Source organism: Tinamus guttatus, unplaced genomic scaffold, assembly GCF_059628265.1.
Source record: "Tinamus guttatus ecotype Peru unplaced genomic scaffold, ASM5962826v1 Tinamus_guttatus_pri_ptg000197l, whole genome shotgun sequence".
NCBI lineage: Eukaryota > Metazoa > Chordata > Aves > Tinamiformes > Tinamidae > Tinamus > Tinamus guttatus.
In genome coordinates this window covers 1,693,696-1,714,295 of record NW_028288731.1, presented here as the reverse complement: position 1 = coordinate 1,714,295, position 20,600 = coordinate 1,693,696, and the positions used below count along the sequence as shown (strand labels likewise).

Genomic DNA, 20,600 nt, shown 5'->3' with positions numbered 1-20,600 from the left:
TAATTTATAACTCAGGATTATGGTGTTACATAGCAGGGAGAATTTTGTGTTTGGAAATCAGTATAGCAGTACCAAATCTGATACAGTTATGGTGGATCTTAACTAGGTGGAGGAAAAAATGGGTTGGCTTGTGATGTATTTTGAAGGAAAAACCCTGTACTAACAGGTCATTTATATAGTCATGGTGGGACAAGACTCTTGGGATGATAAAAATGGCTGTTAAAGCTTCTGCTGTTTCAAAGCAAAGGCTTAGGGCTTTGGAAAATACAATTGGTAACAACCTGATTCTTTAAAAACCAGATAAAATCTACCAGCCGTCTAGCATATTTGTAAGTCTCCCCATTATTGAAGTGGTTAACTTCTCATTTCACTTTTTCCATACTTTATAAGGTTAGAAGGTACCATTGCAAAGACTATCTGGCCTTTCTGAAAAGGTAGGGTAGAGGATATCCCTGAATTAACTGGAGTCTGAATGCAAAATAAGGCTTTTATGAAGAACTCCATTGCTGCTTGAAAAAAAAACCTTCAGTAATACTAGGAAGTCAGTCTAAAAGTTACTTTTCTCACTGTTAAAAACTTGCTCTTTGTTTTTAGACATAATTTATTTTGTTTCTACTCTGTTTGAATGCTTGCATCTCTGCCTGGACTTTCTTACCACATTTGTTACCTCTGCACTTTGATCAAGCTCTGTAGTCATTGATAAACCTACAAGATTGAGATCCTTTTTCCACTTGTGTTCCCTAATCTTTTCTCAAAGCACTTTGCTGGACTTTCTCTAAGCTTGCTTAAGGTGCCTTGAATTGTGGATACCAGGTGTTTTCTTAGGCAAGTGAGGTAGAGAAGCTTTTGGGAAAATTTGAAGGGAGAATCTTGGACTACAGGGGCTGATGAAGCTTGCACAGACCTAGAGGAAAAAGTGTCCTGCTCAATACTTTATTTCAGGACTTTGAAGGCCAACAGCAAATCTGCTAAAGTACTTAGCGTGTAAATTAGCTCTGCTTTCCTGTATGATACAAGTACAGCCACATGTGTTCCATGATTAAATTTGGAATGAGGAGATTTCCTAAGGCTCAGGCCTGAATTTGAAGCTGTCGCAACAGCTTTACTACTAGTAATCCTGCAGTTTTGGATATACTGAGCCATAGGACTTGTGTTTCATGATGGCAGCTCTTATTTTTTGTTACTGAGATGCATAGCTGAGTTCAGTTATGACCACTCTTTTGGGTGGGAAAATATATATAAATATAAAGCCTCTTTGTTTTGGTCATGTGTATGGCTCTTGTAAAAGATAAATGCAAGGCCAGAAAAAAAGCGTATTGGTATTTGCCCTCAGACTCATCAACCCTGCTGAATTCAAACCCTGATAGGTATAAAAGCTGTCCTGGAGGAGCAGCTGACAGGAAGGATTTATAAAGCAGTGCTGTGGCCTTGGCCCAGGGATGTTGTGACACTTGCTCTGCTCTTCCATTGCAGCTTTGAACTTGGGTAGAGCTGGAGTGCTGCTGTTTTGCTTGAATTCATCTCTGCGGGTGGAGGCATGAGGCAGCCCTGCGTGGCCACCTCTGCACAAAATGCTATGTTAAGAGTCGATATGTCCACTTGCAGGATTGCGCCTGCATTCTGGGGGGTGATAAAGTTGATGATGTATTTCTGCTTCATACTTCTAAAAGTTCCCTTTTTTCCAGACTGTATTTTAAACATGGATTTTTTAACCTTGTGTGTAAAAAGCAGTACCTCACGCTCAAATCCCACCAGAGCTGGAAGCTCAGTGTCTCAAAGGGGCAGCAAGTAGCCTCCTTTCCCAGTGCCGGGGAAATTCTGCCCCGTGCTTGTCATCATCGCCGTTATACTGAGGGTTGTTACTTCGAGCGGCTGGCGACGGCCGTTGCCGCGCGCGGGAGTTGCTATGGCGACGGCGCGCGACTTCTCGCGAGAGTCCGCGCCTTTCCCTAGCAACGGGCAACGCGGCGGCGGGTAAACAGCGGCCATGGAGGAGGCGGCGGCCGGCGCCGAGGCGTCCTTCTGCCTGCAGAGTATCCTCCTCTTCCCCCTTTCCCTCCTCTCCTCCTCTTTATCCTCCTGCTCATGAGGCTGAGCTTGGTCCTGGGGGTCTGGCTGCTGGCCCCTCCCCGCCGCGGTCCCCTTAGTGTTGCTCTTGTCCTCGCCCTCCTCCTGGGTCTCTGTGGTGGTGGTGGGCACCCCAGCTGGAGCACCATGAGCACCGTGGCGGTGGGATCCTTCCCTGTGAGGAAGGCAGATCTCGAACAAGAGCTCAGGTTTGGAAAGGAGAGCTCCTTGCCGCCCCTGTATTGGCTGTTCCAGTGAAATGAATATGTCTAATAATAATGAATGAGAAAACGCAACCTTGAGGATGGCCAGGTTGTGAAGCTCATAATACAACAGTGTAGAAATTTTATTCGCTGCAGCTTTATGGAAACAGTTTTAATTCTTCTGAGAACTGAGTTAAATTGTGTTTTGAAACATACAGTTTATGATGGGGTGAGAAGCCCTGATTATTTGTGTAATTGGTTGGTCTGACTCAGTTATGTCTTTGATAGCTGTCTTTGGCTTTGATCTGCCAAATCAAGCAAATATTGCCAGCTTTGTAGAGACTGCATTGGAGTGAATTAAGCACAAGTTAAGCTGCCCCTAACTGAGTTCTCCTCTCTCAAATTGAAATGTAACCAGTGAAAAGGAAATACAAGAAGTTGAAAGTTGCCTTAGTGCTTAGTTTTGCTGCCTTGAAACTGCACAGCTCTTCTCATGCGGTGTAGTCTCCTGAAAGCACCAAAGCAGCATGTGCATTAAAAAACCAGTTCTTGCTGGAGGGCTATAGTAATTTTAAAATAGAATTCCTTTGCTGTGCAGCTTGATATGATTTCTGGGAAAAAAGTCAGATTTCTGAAGTTAAAGATTTATTCTATATGCATAGTGTTTGCAATAACACATTAGTTGAGACCCTAGTGGATCACAAGTACAGTTAGATCAGTAGAAATTTCAGGAAAAAGAATGCCTGAAAGTACCCTACTCATCCAGGGTGCACTGGAGATAGATGTGACTATTTGTCTGTGTTGAAAGATTTTATAGATGTAGCAAAGAACTGCAAGGTGGGGAAAAAAAGTGACTTGTAGTCCATGTAAGAGTTAGCTTTGGGGAAAAAAATCAGTAAACTTGGAATGAAAAATTGCTGGGTATAGGGTTTTATTTAAATAAAGGTTATTCTTTATTTAAATTAATTTTAAGTTGACAATTACAGCACTATATTGTAATTAAGAAGCTTAGGCATAAGTGGCTACTTAGATGATACCTGCAATTACTAGAATTGTATAGACTTTGTCCCTCTGTTCCAGAGGAAATCATTGCACCTGTGTGTTTGGGCAAGGCCAATGTCACATTCCTTAAAGACTTGCTTAGTCGGTTAGTACTAGGGTGTCTTCAAGTAGAAAAGGAGGTTTTAGAACATTAGCCTGACTAGTTAATGTGACTTTAACTGTGTCTTGTCTAGCTTTACTTCACTGCTGCTGTTGTCCCTCTTTGTTTTTAGAACAATAAAGGAAACCTCTGCTCAGCTTTTCTGTCAGCCAGCAGTTCAGATGAACCCTCCCTTCTCCCAGCTGACAAAATAAAGTCCAGGAATCATTTTTTCATTGGGATGTGAGACACTGATGTGAGGGCCCTGATGCACCTATTGTACTGGGAGCAGGCAGTTGATCCAAATCTAGCCAGTGCAGGTTGTTATCAGTTTCATGGGTCAGCTCTTAAGTCATGTCTAAACATGAGAGGTTCTCATCTCTGCTTTTTGCTTGCCTTGATGGACCTACTTAGGCCCATGAGTGCTATGCTGGGAAGGTGTATGTTAACTGAACTGCCTGGTTTTTCTGCTGTGCCATTCAAGTCAGAAAAGCTAATTGACCTTTGTCCTGATGCAGTAAGATATAATGATTTTCAAGTTTCCTTTTCTCTTCCCTATGGGGGAGGAGGATAATAAATCACTTTTTTTGTATGTGAATTTGATCATAGTTTAGAATTACACATTCCAGAGTCAGCCAAGTTAGAAAGTGAAGCTTTGAGGGAGATGTTTGAGATGCAATGAGCTTGTGACTTAAAACTGTCTTCTGTGTTTGTGTTCTGTGATGCAGTAGTTAAACATGCTGCAAAATTTAATGCCTATTACAGGCATTGGCTTTCATGTATTGAGCCTAGATTGGAGCTTCTAAGTGTTCATGCAACTCTCCAGTTTGTGAATATAACTTTACTGCTAAACATATGGTGTAATCATGCTGTTGGAGGTACACAGATGTCCTGGGCCTGAAAATCATGCCTTTACTCACCTGTGACTTCCCTATTGTTTTTTTCGTTTACAAGAGAAAATATCTCCAGCTTGTCTCAAACCTGACATCTCTACAAAGCTGTGCTTATCCTTTTCAGGATATGATCTTGAGCTGCTACCCTTTGAAGAGTTGCAATTTAACAGATAGTTTTGTTGATGAAGTGTTGATGCATGATCCGTATTTGTGAAGGAAGCATCCAGATGGAGAGAAGCTTGATGTAAAGCTGCAAAATTGTGCATCTATATTTTGTTTTGTTTCAATTCCTTATATAAGAATTTACCATTTAAAATTGATTTTTGAAGAAATGAATTGCAACTTTCCTGCAGAAATTGATTTCCAGTTTTTTTGCCCTGGGTTGTCTGTAGGCTAGCTGATTTCCTAGGGAAGCAGTCAACAGTGCACCTTACAAAACACTTTTATTATACTTTAAAGGGCTGAGAAATGCCCTCTAGGGATGAGAAGTATTTATTTTGGTTTTATTTTACCCTTAGAGCAACTGTATATAACTGCCAATGACTTCTTAACATTTTAGATTTTTTTTTTATTGTAGATATTTTAATTATTGCTTCACAGCATTATCATCTTCAGGAAATGATCTAGTTTTCAGCTTATTGTGTTTCATCTCAAATGCTTGCTGAATTTGATCCCAGTTGCCTCTCCGAGAGCACAAAGCTGTCTATACGTACAGGCTTAAGGACTGTGGAGGTCCCAGTGCAGCGAAACTCCTGGAGTCAATGTGGGCAGAACTTAGCCCACCGTTTGGTTCAGAGTGCTCGACTTCTAACTTTGGCTGTTTATGTGTATTTTAATGGTGTTTAAATCTGCCAGGAAAAGTTTGAATCTAAATTCTGCCTTTAGATGCACAGAGCTAGCTTTCATGGGAGTAGTCCATGTTCATTTAAAGGCCTGAGGGAAGCCTTGAAAATGTGAAATCTGACTTCATAAGGAATGAAGAAGAAAATGATTCCTACTGACTTGAGGATAGCTGGTTTATAATATATTTTTTCTAAGCTGAAATACATCAAATGCATCAGCTGTTTCAAACTTAACCAAATCTGCAGAAGTTACTATAACAGATGACTCTGAAGATGATTGTCAGTATGAAGAGGTAATTTACTCTAGTGATGATTTGCAGTGATGTCTGTTATGTTCCTATTTCATTCTTCTCTTATACTGAATCTGTCTGAAAAACATCCTAGCAAGAATGACCTAAAATTCTTCAGTAAAATGTAATAATGCCCTGAATATCTTTAAAGAAAATTGTCAGTTGATTTTTTTTTTGCTATTTTTATTTGAAGATGGTGTGCTTGTTCAAGATGAAAATTTTTGTTAGGCGTTTCAGAATATCTGTAACTTCATTTAAGTATGATGAAATATTATTTTAATGAGATTGTTCTAAGCTGTTGTATCAGGAGTTGAAACAGCTATATTCTGAAAGAATTAATTTAATATATCGATATGGCCTGTATTTTGTATCTTTCCCTTTAGGTTCCAGCAGATGATGAATTCAGCATTCAGGAAGGTGATGAGGATCTGCCAAAGGCTCTGCAGACTATTCAAGAGCAGGCTGAAGATGCCCAAATTTTAGTAAGAACTCTAAAGTTTAAGACTAAGTGAATTGTTTTTATTGGCTTGGAACTTATGCATCATTTTTACTTGGGAAAGGTTTTATTTCTAATTTTCAGATGTTTAAAAGTATAAAAGTGGCAAAAGTGTATATTTCCTATATTTCATCCTCTTCTACCTTTGATGCTGCTTTGTCATTTTAATGTGTTCCATGCACAAACCAATATTTCAAATATATAGGTATACAGATGCACTATTTTAAAATGTCATTTAAATATATTTTTATTGTAGGGTTGGCTTCTTTAAGGGAATAGATAGAATGAGAGTGGTTTTCTGGCTCAGCAAAGCAACTGTATGAAATGAAGACTTGCAGAAGCTTGTGTTTGAATATTGAAAAAGATTGTTTAGAAAATAAAAGTAAATAATGGCTTGTTACTTTGTTAAACTGTTAAACTTGGTAATCATTTCACACTTAGCAATAGTTTTTGATACTTCTCATTTAGTTTGATTTCTAAACAGTCATCTAATAGTTCTGAGTTGCACAATGGGATCATTTTACTGTATTTTCCAAGATATGATTTACTTCATTTTATTAGCTTTTAAGAATCAAATATAAAAGTGCTTCTCCCTGCAATGCTGCTTCTATCACACTTACAGACTCATCAGTAAGCCATTTTTGTAGTCTATCTTGTTTTGCAAAAGCAAACGATTAGTAAAAAGTTAATGTGAATGATTTTTAATTTCAGAATGGAGGGAAAATATGCATTTTTTCCTTCACTAATGCATAGCAACAGATCAGCATTTTATTTAAAACTTTGAAAACTCTTTGTCTCTTTATGTTTTAGTACTAGATCTTCATGAAAATTAATGGCAAGCTTTTAATGAGTTCTTAACTGAATATACTTAATGCTAATCAAGTAATGGGGATATTTAATGTTTAATATTTAATAGGGTTAGCTAAAGAGGAAATTCCTTCTTACATCTGCAAATTGATATCAAAATAAAAAGGCAAACAAGAGGGAAAAGTGTTAAATTATTACTATAAATCTTTTGATGGTAGTATGGATAGCTAATGCTTTAAGTGCTCTAATTTTTGTTTTGTCGAGTGATATGAAACAAAATGCTAGAATATATCCTGTTTTATCAAAATAGAGGAAGTTCTGCCTTAAAATGAAAAATGTGTGGATAAACAAATTCACTTTGTGCTGATGCTGATAACTTTCTGATTCTTGACTCATTATTTGAAGGCTTCAATTTTTTTTCCCCAATTTCAACATTTAAACTATTTTCAGCATTAGACATATGAGATAATGTAATATACTTTATAGTAGCTTGATACCTTTCATTACTGTTAACTGTATTTTTGTAAAGCTTAATGAGCAGATTTTTTTGATGCTCAATTACTGAAAAAGTTGCTGGAGCATAAAGTTTGAGTCAGAAGTACTGTTTCCATGAATGAATACCGCAATGCTGAGCTGGAGCACGGTAGACAGTCTGTTGTCTTTGAGTACTGAACACTAGCCTCGAGGTTGGTTAAATTGTTAAATTAGGTAATAATTATATTGTAGAATAGTTGCACAGTTGAACAGCTGCATAGAATTTCAAGTGATCATTGTGTATATTTGCTGATCATAGTAATTTGTTTACCTAATTCTATACTGAAGATTGCATTTCAATAGTGGATGCAAATCTTTTCATTAAGAAATGAAACTAGGAAGGAAGCTCAGATGCAGAGACCAAGTAAACATCTAGAAATACTATTATCAATTTACCAAATACATATACTCAGCTGAGAAACTGTGGATACTTGTAATCATAGTTTCTTTATTCTCTCTAAAAATGAGAAGATGGTGCTCTTCATTATTCTGTGGAAAAATAGGACAAGTGTATAGTTACATTTCTAAAGGGGATATTGGGGTTTATTTCCTTCTGAATCTTTACCTGGGTATAGTAAAACTAGCGGCCTTTAAGGAATTTGGTAAGGCTCCCTTACCTGAAGATTGCCAGTTAAAGTGCAGTTTTTCTTGGATCACAATAGGGAAATGGACATGGTGGAGCTGTGATTTCTAAACATCCATGACTTTTTTATTAATTACTGTTTTAGATCACTACAGTCATATAAACTATTCTTAAATATAAGCCTTGAGATGGTTTCCAGGTGAAGAAAAATCTTGAGCTGACGGGGACAAAGACATATACAAAGAAAAGATATATATATTGTTCTTTGACATTAATATAATGTACTAAGCTTTCCCTTTTGATGCTGGAACTGATAAAGTATCGTTGCTACTGCTGTTCAAAGTGTGTACAAAAGTAATGAGTCATTTAACAATTTTTTTTTTATTTTGGTTGGTTTCAGTAGAAGATAGCTAAGATACTATCTGTGTGCTTCAAAGCCTCGTACTAATTATGTTACTGATGTATATTTGAATCATTTATCTGGGTAGAATGCAAGCAAGCCATAGGTGAGCTAACATAACTAATCATTAGGTAAGATCTGAAATAACTGAGGGACGTGGGGGAAAAGTATTGTCAAGATTGGAATGCTTCTCAGCGGAAATTAATGGATTCTGTCATGAGACTTAAGTGCCCAAGCATTTCTTCCCAGATGTTGCAAGCAGCTTGCCTGTACTTTTACATTATTAATTGTATTCTTGCTAAATTAATATTTTGATTGCCAGTAAAGAGTTTAATGGTATTGGGTGTACTGTAGCCTATGCCCCAAAATTTTGATCCTTTAAATTAGTGTCTTCACATGAATTTTGGCTCAATCTGACATTTTCAGCAGTAACTCTATTTTCTTGCCCATATATTCATTTTGCATTTAATTTCTTTTGTAGTAGATGAAGCAAGCAGAGTAATGGTGAGGACTTTTGTGGGGTGCTGCTCTTTGTGGGTTTTGACACAAGATTTCTGAGGAGTATTTTCTCCCTATCTCTTTCCATTTATATTTACAACTTCTGGACCGGATTACTTTATTCAGTAGATAAAGGTCCTGGAAGGCAATGTAATAGCTTTATTTTCTTAATATCCTGAATGACACTCTGAAGTTGGATTACCTGTTGTTAGCCTTGCCTTCATATTTTGTTATGTGGATTTGATTTATAGGTGACCATGATTTAAAAAAAACAATCTGCTGCAGTATTTTTACACTCTTGCTTTTTTGAATTCCTTTTAGGGACTGTGCAGTTTTGTTTTCAAGCAAGTTAATATCTTGTTTGACCTTTAATCTTTGTTCATTGGACAATTTTTTTGAAACACTGTGGAAGTGCTTGGCTTATAGTCTTAGTGATTATTGAGTGTATTTGCAGTTGTCATGCATCATCTTATGGATGTTTTAAATCAAGAATATTTAACAAAGGCATATTTAACAAAGCAAATATTAAATTTATTTACTTCGACTACATGATATATACTGTCTACATAAACATAGTAGTTATAGGATTATGGGATTGCATCATGAATAAATTTTCATTATTTGTAGTTAGGTAAGTACATGAAAAGATCTTACCCTCTTAGTTGGGTAGTCAGCTCTAAGATTGCGTTACTGTGGTTGGCCCAGCGTGTTTCAAGAAGGCTGCAACAGAGCTAGGAATTTAATTCGGGTTTCCTGGAGCCCTGTTCTACTAATGTGCCCATGAGATTTCACTCATCTTTTCCCTATACTTTTTTCTGTTCAAGTTTCAGTTTCTGAAATGACTATCAGTGCTAGTGTCTAGATAATAAATTCTCTTTTGTATGTATTAAATGAGTTCTTGTATTTCCTTTTTTAAGGAAATCAAGCTGTGTCACTTCTGAAGGCTGGCTTTCTGAGTGTTGTTGGGAAACTGCAGCAATAATAGACATTTGCCTCATTTAAAAAAAAAAAAAAGGCAGAAGAGAGCAGAAGAGATGCAGAAGGAATGAAGTTATGTGTGTGCAGGTGTATTCTATATGGTTCCTCTATTGCCACAATTAAAAAATAGGCCTGCCTAATGTACAATATCTCTAGTAATGAAAATATGCTAAATATTGCACTGTACTTGACATTATTCATAAAGGTGCTACTGGACTTGGTCTTTCATGTGCAATTTGTTCCGTTTATATTAAATAGATTGTTTGGTTTAAACATTACTTAATGTATTATATAAAATGGCTATGGGGTTTTCCAGTACAGGGAACGCTGTGTTTTATGAAGAGAAATGCCTTGATATCCAGGTAATTTCTGCAGTTATATTGGTAGGGCTCTGGGTAAGGGTGTCAATAAGCCACAGATGGATAGAGTTTTCAAAAATCCCTGGCCCACAGATTCTTAAGTGGATTTTACAAATAACTTGCACTTATTCCTTTAGCATATCTTGCCGAATCTTGGACAGATTTTTATCCCAGTTTTCTTATATTGAAATCAGGACAAGAAATGCATGTGTAGAAATGTTTTCTGCTTCTTTCTCTGGAGTATGTTATTTTTAACCAGTATGTAGCACACTATCATAGCATCAGAGTTTCTTCTAGTAATGCATCAAGTGATTTGATGCAGTGTGTGCTGGAGTATCTTGTTTTAGTGCCCTGTGCTGTGGAGCAAGTGCCTCGTGGCATTGTGTCCTATATGGTGGTCCTAAATTCTGAGGCTTTACTAGGTATATGGTGTAATCCATTTGAAGCCTGAATGACTTAGGGCCATCTCTTTGGGTGCCAAGTCAGAGCAGAGTCTCATGTGGTTGCCTTTAAATCTCTGAGAGGCAGGTGTCAGCATGGGTCATACTGTTTCATACCTTCCTGAAACTCTGGAAGCCTTGCTGAGAGCTTGATATCAAGTTTTGCACTACATAGGTTTGGGAAAGGAAAAGTTACATGGCAACAGAAAGCTCTGAAAGGGATTTTTCTGTTTAGTAACACTGCTGTGTTTTGTTTTGATTCTGATTTTGGCAGTTATCCTTGACCCATGAGCTAACCTCTGAATAGCTGTCTATCTTGGTGGCACCACAGTAGCTGAGTGAGGCCTTAGTGTGCCATCTGCATTCTGCTAGCACTTGTAGCAGTGTTGTCTGACAGCTTCATTCTGTGCCTGCACGTGGATGTTAAGAAAAGGGAGAAATGATCTTTATGGAATTTCTGAAGCTAGAAGTCTGAGCAAGCTGCAGTTCTTTCCTTCTAAGTTGCAGGTGTCCTTATAAAAAGAATATAAGCCATTTACCGTTGCTTTGAAGTGCTGCATCTTTCATTTATTGAAGTAGCATTTCCTCATCAATGATTTTGAAGGTTGCTGAGCTATGCAGGAGTAGAAGTAACATTTTCTCTGCTTTCTGTCAGATGATCATCAGTTAAGTAGTTTTGAGTACCTACCAGATTGTCAGAATGGGAATACTTGCTTAAATCAGATTGATCTTTGAGTAATTTCTGTAAACTTTCCACAAACCTTGACACCAGGATGTACTAGATTGGAGTATTCAGCTGTACTGCAATAGATCTGATTTTTTTTATATTGTAGAAGTAATGATAGCTATATTTCTCTGGTAGGTTTATTAACCATTATCAAATCTTTTTCAGGCATCGCAGTCAGTTCTATTGTCTGAGAAATCTGTGTCTGAAGTACCTGAAGCTGTGGATGACTTCCTTTGCAACTTCCTGGTCAGATTGGGAATGTCCAGAACCTTGGATTGCTTCCAAACTGAATGGTAAAATATTTGAAGTGACTGTCCTTTACAATTAGCTAATAGAAGCTCAGGACGCAAATATATGCAGATGTATTACCACAAAACTTTGGGAGTTTTGTGGTAATAGGTACTTTGGGAGTTTGTGGTAATAGGTCTTAAATAGGTAGTATTTGACCAAAAGAATAAATGTATCTGAATCCAAGGAGCTCTTGTCACTTTGGCGAAGGATCATTTATAATTTCTCTTAATTTTGTGTTAGAGGAGATGGCTTAAGCAATTAAGGTGAGTTTCATCCTGAAAATGAGGATTTCTCTCTACTGATAGTAAAGGAAGTCTGAGGTGACCAGATTTCAGGACTCAAAGTGTCTAGATTTTCTCATATTCTTCATTCTCTATCAGAGATGATATGACCAGTGCAGATGATATCATTTGATGGGGTGAGCTCAATCCAAAATGACCAATGTTTAATTTCAGCGGTACTAAGAAAATGTGCCTGTCTGTCTAAAATCTGGATGCTTAAAAGCTGAATTTTGTGAACTGTGGTGTTTTTACTCTCATCTACATGTTTTTGGACATTGCATTTTGAGGTAGAGTAGGTGTGTAGTTTTGGCAATGTAGTAACTTCTAATGTCAATCAAAACAGAGTAAAAATGCTTGAGTTTTTTTAAATATAAATCATTCTATAATCAGAGCATTCCTGTGCTGTTCCTGTTTCATTTTTCCCTGTTTTTATAGATTAAGGAGATTTTCTTAGTGGTAAATTTACACAAGAGATTAAATTACATCCACATCTACATATGCACCTTCTGTCACCACTTTGTATAGGAACTTCCACAAGTTTATGTATACTTTGTAATAATAAAGATTAAGGAGTAACTGCTATGGGCATGAAGATTGAGAAGTGAATTATTGCAGAGCAAAATTATCTTTGTCATAAAGTTCTATTGATTTTTTTTGTTGTTGTTGTTTACAAACTTTCTTTGAATATATCAGTTACTTTAGAAAGGTGCTAAAAAGTGACAGCATCTCTTTGAATTTGTAGTCAGTCTTTAAACAAGAATAGTTTTGGATTTGGGCTTTTGGAGATTAATTACCAAATATTCTGAAATCAGAAAGTTTTTCTACTGAAACATGTTTGAATCTTGAAGTCTCTAATCCTTAAAAGGATTCTGTAGTCATTGATGCCAGCTGTAAGACTTGGGTCATTTTAGTGTAGGAATTACCAGTTGGGCATTCTCTGGAATTGATAATGATCACATTTTTTACATAGTAACAATGCAACTAAAGCACTCTCTTATAGAAAGAGTACTATAGTTCTAGCTTTTTATGAAAGTTACATGTATAGCATAAAGTCTGAAGAAGATTTTATGGGTAAAGATATAAAATATGGTATCAACTGCAACCTTTACATGAAACTGCAGCTTTCTTGGAAGAAGTGGCTGTTTGAATTTATGCTAATGCAAAATTACAATTGTTTGATAAGAGTAAGAGGATGTCCTATTGAGGATCTGTCTTCTAACTCCTTAGTTATACAAATATTTCTTCCCAAATAGGTAATAGTTTTAACTTTAGTAGCATTACACAAGCTCAGCATGTCAGGATCTAATCTTATCACATTAAGACTTTTCTGTGCTAATGCCTCATTTAAAATGTTTCATGTTGGTTTGAAATATATAATTTACAATGTTAAGGAGAGCAGATTAGTGTACTCAGATTCCTCATTCTGTATAGGGATACCTGTCTTTGTCATGCTGTGGTGGTCAAATACTAATGGAATTTAAAATGAGGAATTAATGTAGAGAGAATTTATCAAAAGGCCTCCTTTGATGCACTTGTCTATCTTGGAGCTAAAGGTCACTTAAATTGGACCAAATTATCTGTGTTTATTTCAGAGTTTGAGAAAACTGATTCTATTCAAGTATTCTGTCTAGCTGTATGGAAGTCATAATTTGATGGTATTCTACTCTGACAAGCTTATTCTTTCTGTTATAATGAATTTCATCATATTTGCTATGTTTTTTTCAACTGTATAGTTTCTTTTACACAGAGTATTATTTTTCTTCCACTTACACTCCAAGGAATTTAAAATCGAACTTAAGATATTTTCAGAATATCTATCCTACCATTACATTTTTCTATTCCTTTGATGTGCAAGGGCTCTAGGGCTTTTGTTCCTTATTAAAGGTACTGGTTTGACAGCTCTGGAGTATGAAGTGCAAGGGCTGATCAACTGTGAATTTATGTATCTGTCAGTCCCCATAATCCCACAGAGCTCACTGCTGCTGGCAGCATGTTGTCAGTTGGATGAGCAGATGAATTGTTTGCTGTTGACACATGTATGGAGTTATCACTGTGTTTAGCTGGTAAACTTGACTGATGATTTCTGGCTAAGTGTTCCCAGAGACCTGGCTAGATTTAAATCTGAGTGCAAGGTGATTGGCAGACTCTAACAAACATTCTAAAGAATTTCTTTGTGTTTAAAATCATACATGGGCTTAAATGCTCATGCAAGGTATGTCATAGCTTTGCTTCATGTGCAGGTTACACAAATAGGTCATTTCCTTGCATGTGGCCTCTTGGAGTATAGAGGTGGATCCATTATAAAAGAAAAGTCTTTTTGTAGAAATTAAGAACAAGTATAGAAGTTGTAAGCTTTTGTATCATAACTTTGAGGTCAATGGATCTGCTTATTTGAGAAAGACTTAAGTTTTCAGTGGTCCTCTGATGGTGGTCCTCTTAATGCATGATATAGGTCTTGAGTTCATAAATTCTGAGAGAAAATATGATTAGCTATTAGTTCTTGAACAGCACTGTTCAAACATAGATACAGTTTTGGCTTGGAGCCACAAATGAAGGAAACGCAAGTTTGCTTCAGGAAGCCAGGCACACTTTGTGTTGCTGCTAGTGCTAGGCATCATTCAAAGTGGGCATCTACAAAGATAAAGTGTGTGGGAGGGTAAGATGATGGTTTCTTTTGGGAAGTAATTAAAAAGATCCCATTGTGGTTTTTGTCATGCTTGTTATCCAGACATGTCTGTATGTGTGTCTATCAGTGTGTATATTCAAAGCACTTCGAACTGCAGTATGTACTTTGTGTAGTTCAGATCAGGGGCAAACAATGTTTTCTAATATTGAGCAATGAGTAACATGTTAGGCATGTAAATTTTCACTTAATTGCAGAAATACACATTTTCTTTTATTTATTGGGAAATATGTTAGGATGCTACAGTAGACTGAAATTTGGATCTTTTGTGCCTTAATCCAATTCTGCAAAAGTCACTTGCCTACTGAGCAAGCTCAGCATAATAATACCACCAGCTTTCTACTTATATGCCATAATAATAGATTGAAAGAATACCCTACAGTGAAAAAGCAGTTTTCCTGTGCTCTTTCTTGGTCTGTTCTTGAGACTACAAGGTTATCAGTTGAAACAACTCACTTGGAGTAAGAAGTTTTAATCCCTGAATGCTTTCCAGTGAGTTATACCTAGATGAAGGATTATCCTCAACTATGCAACAGTTAATCGGAGGGTCACTCTGCAACCTGACTCATTTAGAGCTTAGACTTGAAATCAGTGTAGTGTTTAATTCAGTTTGCACTGGGCTATGGTCTTAAAATCATAGATGGCCATCTGTCTCTGAAGTTTCTGGATTCTTGGATAACTTAAATGTCAATACAAGAATTGTAATAGTTATGAAAGGCTTAGAAAAAGGGCATGGGTCTAATATAACTTGCATCACAGTTCCATTATAAACCAGAAATAAGAGAGAAAAATTCTGGCAGTTGGATAGGTATATTCAATTCCTACATGACCAGTTTGATGAATTGTCATGAAATATCACAGTGTGTTCTTGTATAGTTTTCTACTCCATTTCTGCTGCATGCATAAAAACATTCATTAGTTATATTCTTACACTAGTGCATGATGGATTTATGGGGATCAGTTGTATTTCATTAAAATTGTCTTTCAAGATTTCTAGCTCTGCTGGAGGCTAACTTCATCCATTACCTGTGTCTGATGTGTCTTTGTACAGAAAGTTGATAGATTTCATGAAATGGGGTTAGGGCATTCAGTGGAGAAATCTTTCTGGCAAAAGAAGGATATAGATTGAAAGTATTGCTAGTGTTAGCTAAGTTTTTGATTCCATGATATTTTCAGCAGCCTAGTGGGTACAACCAGCATACTTACCAATAGTGTACCTGCCTGGAAAAATAAAGCGTCTTGGGCTAGATTGTTGTTGGTCCTTACTGTGAGTTGTGTAGGTACAAAAAGCAAGAGTTCTCTAGGGTTAGGTTGGATTGTTGTCTTGTGGTGGCTTCAAGGCTACAGGAAAGACAAAGTTTCCAGAAAGGAGATAGCTTTGTTACACAACTGAGTCTCTACAAGCCAGCAGATATGTCCAGATATGACATGCAAAGGAGATGCAGATTGTAAGAGATGACTTCCCAGCAGTTTTTACAATTGGAAAAGTATCTACTTGTAACTCTAGCAAGTTTCAACTATTGGTGTCATTAACAACATCTTCCATGTTCCAGGAGTAAAGGAAAAACATACTTAAGGTGTACCCAAATGACCAGCTGGAGCTTGTTCTTACCAGCAGCTTGGTTTAGCTGTACCACATGGCTGATAATCCCAACTAACCAGTCCTCTGACACAGGGTGGTGCAGTGCAGGGGTGGCTTCAAGCAGAACTCTTAAGTGTCAGCTGGATGGGTCCCTGAGGCTGCAGGATTCATCCTGCTCAGGGGATGCTCAGAGGATCCTGTTTTACTCTGCAAGGAAAAGCCTTATGTATGAATGCTAGTCCCAGTAGAAAAGTCGATGGGACTGAGACCCTTAGCTGCATTTGAGATTTCCTCATTTTTAAGAGTCTCGTAGAAAATACAGAATGGTGTAATAGGTGACACTGAGACTGCCTGTGGTAGGGTAATCAATTATTCTTCTCCCTGTTTCAGATGGTGGGAACTTTGAGTTATTTTCACCTAACCAATAACTCTGAATGTATCATCCTTAATGATCTCAATTTGGGCCTTTTGAATAACAATGGAGAACTACTTTGAATTATACCTCATAAGTGGAGAAAAATAATATATGAAGAAAAGGCAGAGTAATGTGCAGGAATTCTTTATCACTTTCAAGTAGGGAAAAAAAGTCCATGTAAAACATTCTTTTCTTCAGTAATGTCCCCCTGCCTCTTCCTCAGAAGAACATTTCAACTTGAATTAAAACAAAGGATAATTTCTTGCCTAATGTTTTTTAAAAAAGGCAGATCTTAAGAGTATAAGAATATGTAAGAATGATCATTGATAAATAAACTGCTTGGAGCAGTTTTCAACACAAATCTTCCCATTTCTTTCTGATACTTTTCCTTTTGCCTAGCATTTTATTATCATTAAAGGACGAAACAGTATTTGATTAATGTTTCCAAAGAAAAGTGCCCCTATTTTCAATTGGAATGTTATGAACTCTGTCAATGTTCAGGAAATAAATGGCTAAGATTCTTTGTTGGTACTGAAAGCCTATTACTACTCTAATCTGCTATAGAATAAATGTGATACAATCAGTTTTGTTTTGGAGGCACTCATTTTAGTCTTTCAAAATGCCATCATTGTCTGGTGGCTGAGTGAGACTGAACCCTCCTAAATGGACCACAGCATTCAGGTAAGCAGCTTACTATAGGAAATCGTTTGGACATAAATGCCTCTAACATTTTCCTTTATTTTTTTGAAGAATAAAATAAGTCTCTTAATTCTTTCTTGGAGTCTAACTCCTGAAATAGCTAGTCTATATATAATTTTCTAGATAGCTTTATAATTATAGCTTAGATTTTCTAGCTATATACATAAAATTATGTCTACAGTAGCTTATTTTACAAAACTCTGCTTCTGCAATGTTTTATTGATTTATAAATGCTGTACTTACCTTCAAGCATGGTCCTTGTGCCTTAGAATGGGAGACAACATTTGGTGTGATTACTCTCTCTGCTACTGTTCTTGCTTTACTTGGAGGAATAAAAAAGTGCATATTGAATATATTTTCCTCTGACAAGGCAAATGTTCATATTATTCCTCTTGTAAGTTCCTACACAGAGCATCCTCTGGCAGCCCTCAGTATCAGCAGGAAAAGACTGTGGGCCTCATCTTTGTCTAGTATGAATTATTTACAGCTCCCCGGAACCTGTGCTCTGTGGTTACATGGAGCACCACCTCTTTGTCCTCAGTGCATCTGTAAGGCTTGTGCCAGCTGAGGTTGCTGCCTGCCTGTCCTGCAGGACAGGCAAATGAAGAGACACACATTTCATACGTGTAGGTATCCATACTGGATTCTGCAATCACCTTGGCAATGCCTGCTTGCACAGCGGCATCTTAAGTATCTTCCATATGTGTAGGTTGGAATCTTGGTGTACCTTTAAATATTTTGTGAAGTCCTGGTGTTTTATATTCTTTCCTTGAACAAGCAGGATTATGCAAAAACATTTTGTGCAGTGATAGTTCTGTCTCATTTAAGTTACCTTCTTTGAATCCTTTCTCATATTGCCTTTTTCTCAACATCTGGAGGATATTTCTGTGCCTTAGTTTCTCCTTAAATACCTTTAAATTAAGAAGCCTGAAATGAATTGTGGCAGTACCTGTGTCTTGCAATGCCTGCTAGAGTATTTGTTGACATCTCTCAACAAAAGAATGGTCTCAAAAGGTATGAGACTGAGTAGACTCTGTTGCCAGAAGGATTAAGATTCCTGGATTGCTCTACAGAATACATGGCCTTTAGTTATCAAAGGGCAAGTTAATCTAGATGAATATTTAATAAAAACAGCCTTCAAGACAGAATCTGGTATTTGCAGGGATTGGTAAAATAATTTGGGAAATAGTGGTAAATATTGTTACATAAGGAGAGTGCAACATCAGCAACAGCTGTTTGGTAAGTTATTAGGATTGTGAAAATGGTGTTTCTTATTTGCAAAGCTTTATGGAAGGAATGAAGCATTTTTACTAAGTGAACTCTGAATTCCTTCTTTAAAGACCTCATGGGATCATTTGTGCAGGTTATCCACAGCTTTGTCTTAAACTCAATAAAAAAAAACTTGCATATATTTGAATATTTAAAAAGGATTTTGTCTATCATCAAGGTTAAAATGTTTGAGAATTATCTTGTGTCTTATGTAGACAATTTGGAAGAAAGAAGGGAAAAGCACAGTTAAAATTGAATGTGTTATGCATGATATGTCACTTGACTGCTAGCAACAATACAGATATAATTTAGAATGGAAAAGGATAAAATACAGCCCCCTGTAGTGGGAGGATACCACAGTTAATTCTTAACGACTATAAAAAAAAAAAAGTGTAATTTCCCTGACTTGGAAAATGCCTTTGTGATTTTAATGTAAATGTTAGGCTGGGAGGGGAGATATCACTGAACTGCAAATAAGCAACATGGCCTAAAACATCTCTGTTGATTTTGTATCAGGTATGAGCTGATTCAGCGAGGTGTGCTCTCAGCCAAAGACACTGGACTGGTTCCAAGTGTGTATACCCGCAACCAGGAGCTGGAGATGGAGAATATGCATTTGAAGAAGGATTTGGAAAACTATAAGCTTGCTGCTAAGTATGTTAATTAATGTATTAATGAAACTTTCATATAAAGTAGTAAATGACTCAAAGTAAACACAGGTACTTAAGGAAAATAGTTTCTCTTTTGTATGCTGACTATGCATATTTCTACTTCTGGATGTTATGCATATTTTTATTCCTGGGTGGGTACTGCTTTTAAAATTTAGAAACTAGAAATGTAAGGCTGGATGTTTTTTCTTTAGTATACTATAGATAATAACATTCAAAATTTAGCTATCACAACAAGCTACTATAAAAACTATGAGAATATAATATGCTGAAGTGGAAAATAATTACAAACATTTGTATTAAAATTAAAGTACTGTACATTATAGCTACCTCAACATTAGCATGCATTGGGAAAAAATGAATTTACTCTGCAGTTTTTAAAAATGCAAATAACCTATTGCTTTCAGGCCCTAGTGTTCAACAGTATGAGTGTAATTCAGTACTGTATTGTAATGTGTAATTCAGTCTAGTATTGACTATAGCGTGTGCATTTCAGTAGCTGATTTTACAGGAGTCAATTTTACTAGATGCATGAGAGTTGAAATCTTGAGTTTATATGAGAGGAATGCAGTAATGAACTACATATAACAGTCTTTTCTGAAGAACAGTGCCTCTGCATGTGTATTCTTTCAGGGTAAATCTCAGGGTAAATCAAAATGGGCTCATTTTGATTTTACTGGGACATAGTTTTAAAATAGTTTTAAAATGTGGACCTCTTTTTAAAAAATAAGTAACTCCAACTGATTTTTCTCAAGTTTGCTCAAGCCGTTAATCTTCATTAAACTGTTCCTCTCTGAAAATTGTGTTTATGCAGTTCTTAAAAGGGATATTCATCTGGTATACTAAATCTCTCAGGTAATAACTATAGTTATTTTTGATTAGCAGAAAAAGCAATTTTAAAATGATAATATAATTTATTTTAATATTTATGTAAAAGCTTTCACAATAATCTGTTCCAATGCTGTACAATTTAAAAATAGTCATACTGGGTATACTTTGAATTGGACCGTTCAGAAGATATTCTCTTATTTTCCTTCTTTTTGGACAATGGATCTCTTCCCTCCTTCCCCCTGCATATGAGATGCAGGGACTTTGTGTATAATACATATGAGAATTGGAAAGTGGATTAAGTTTTTTAGCCTTTAATATTAGGTACTGTGCTTTGCATGTACCTCATTCAAATATTTGTTAAAATGTCTGTCTTCACTGTTTTTAGTCATTCTCCTGATTTTACTATGGAATGTATGTAGTAGTGAAACTTGGGTTGTGATAATGGTTTTTACTTAATTTTTGAATATTAGATTTAAAACACTTTTGAAAAAACTTGCCAATAATAATGGCTCAAGTTAAGCGCTTGTGTTATTATTTTCACTTACTGTTAGGAAAGCTTTCTGAATTAAGAAAGTGCTGCTGTACTGTGGGTGAAGCTGAACAGTTCTACTGTCCGTGTGCTG

At 36.5% G+C, this 20,600-nt stretch overlaps 1 protein-coding gene across 1 annotated transcript in view; it reads left to right on the top strand.

The window, feature by feature from the left end:
* The first annotated feature begins 1,987 nt into the window (after window positions 1-1,987).
* SPAG16 (sperm associated antigen 16) overlaps window positions 1,988-20,600 on the top strand; it is a 227,789-nt gene continuing 209,176 nt past the window's right edge. Inside the window, 5 exon segments of the mRNA XM_088523801.1 lie at window positions 1,988-2,033; window positions 5,393-5,439; window positions 5,820-5,918; window positions 11,424-11,551; window positions 18,995-19,132. Coding sequence (XP_088379927.1) covers window positions 1,988-2,033; window positions 5,393-5,439; window positions 5,820-5,918; window positions 11,424-11,551; window positions 18,995-19,132 — 458 coding nt within the window.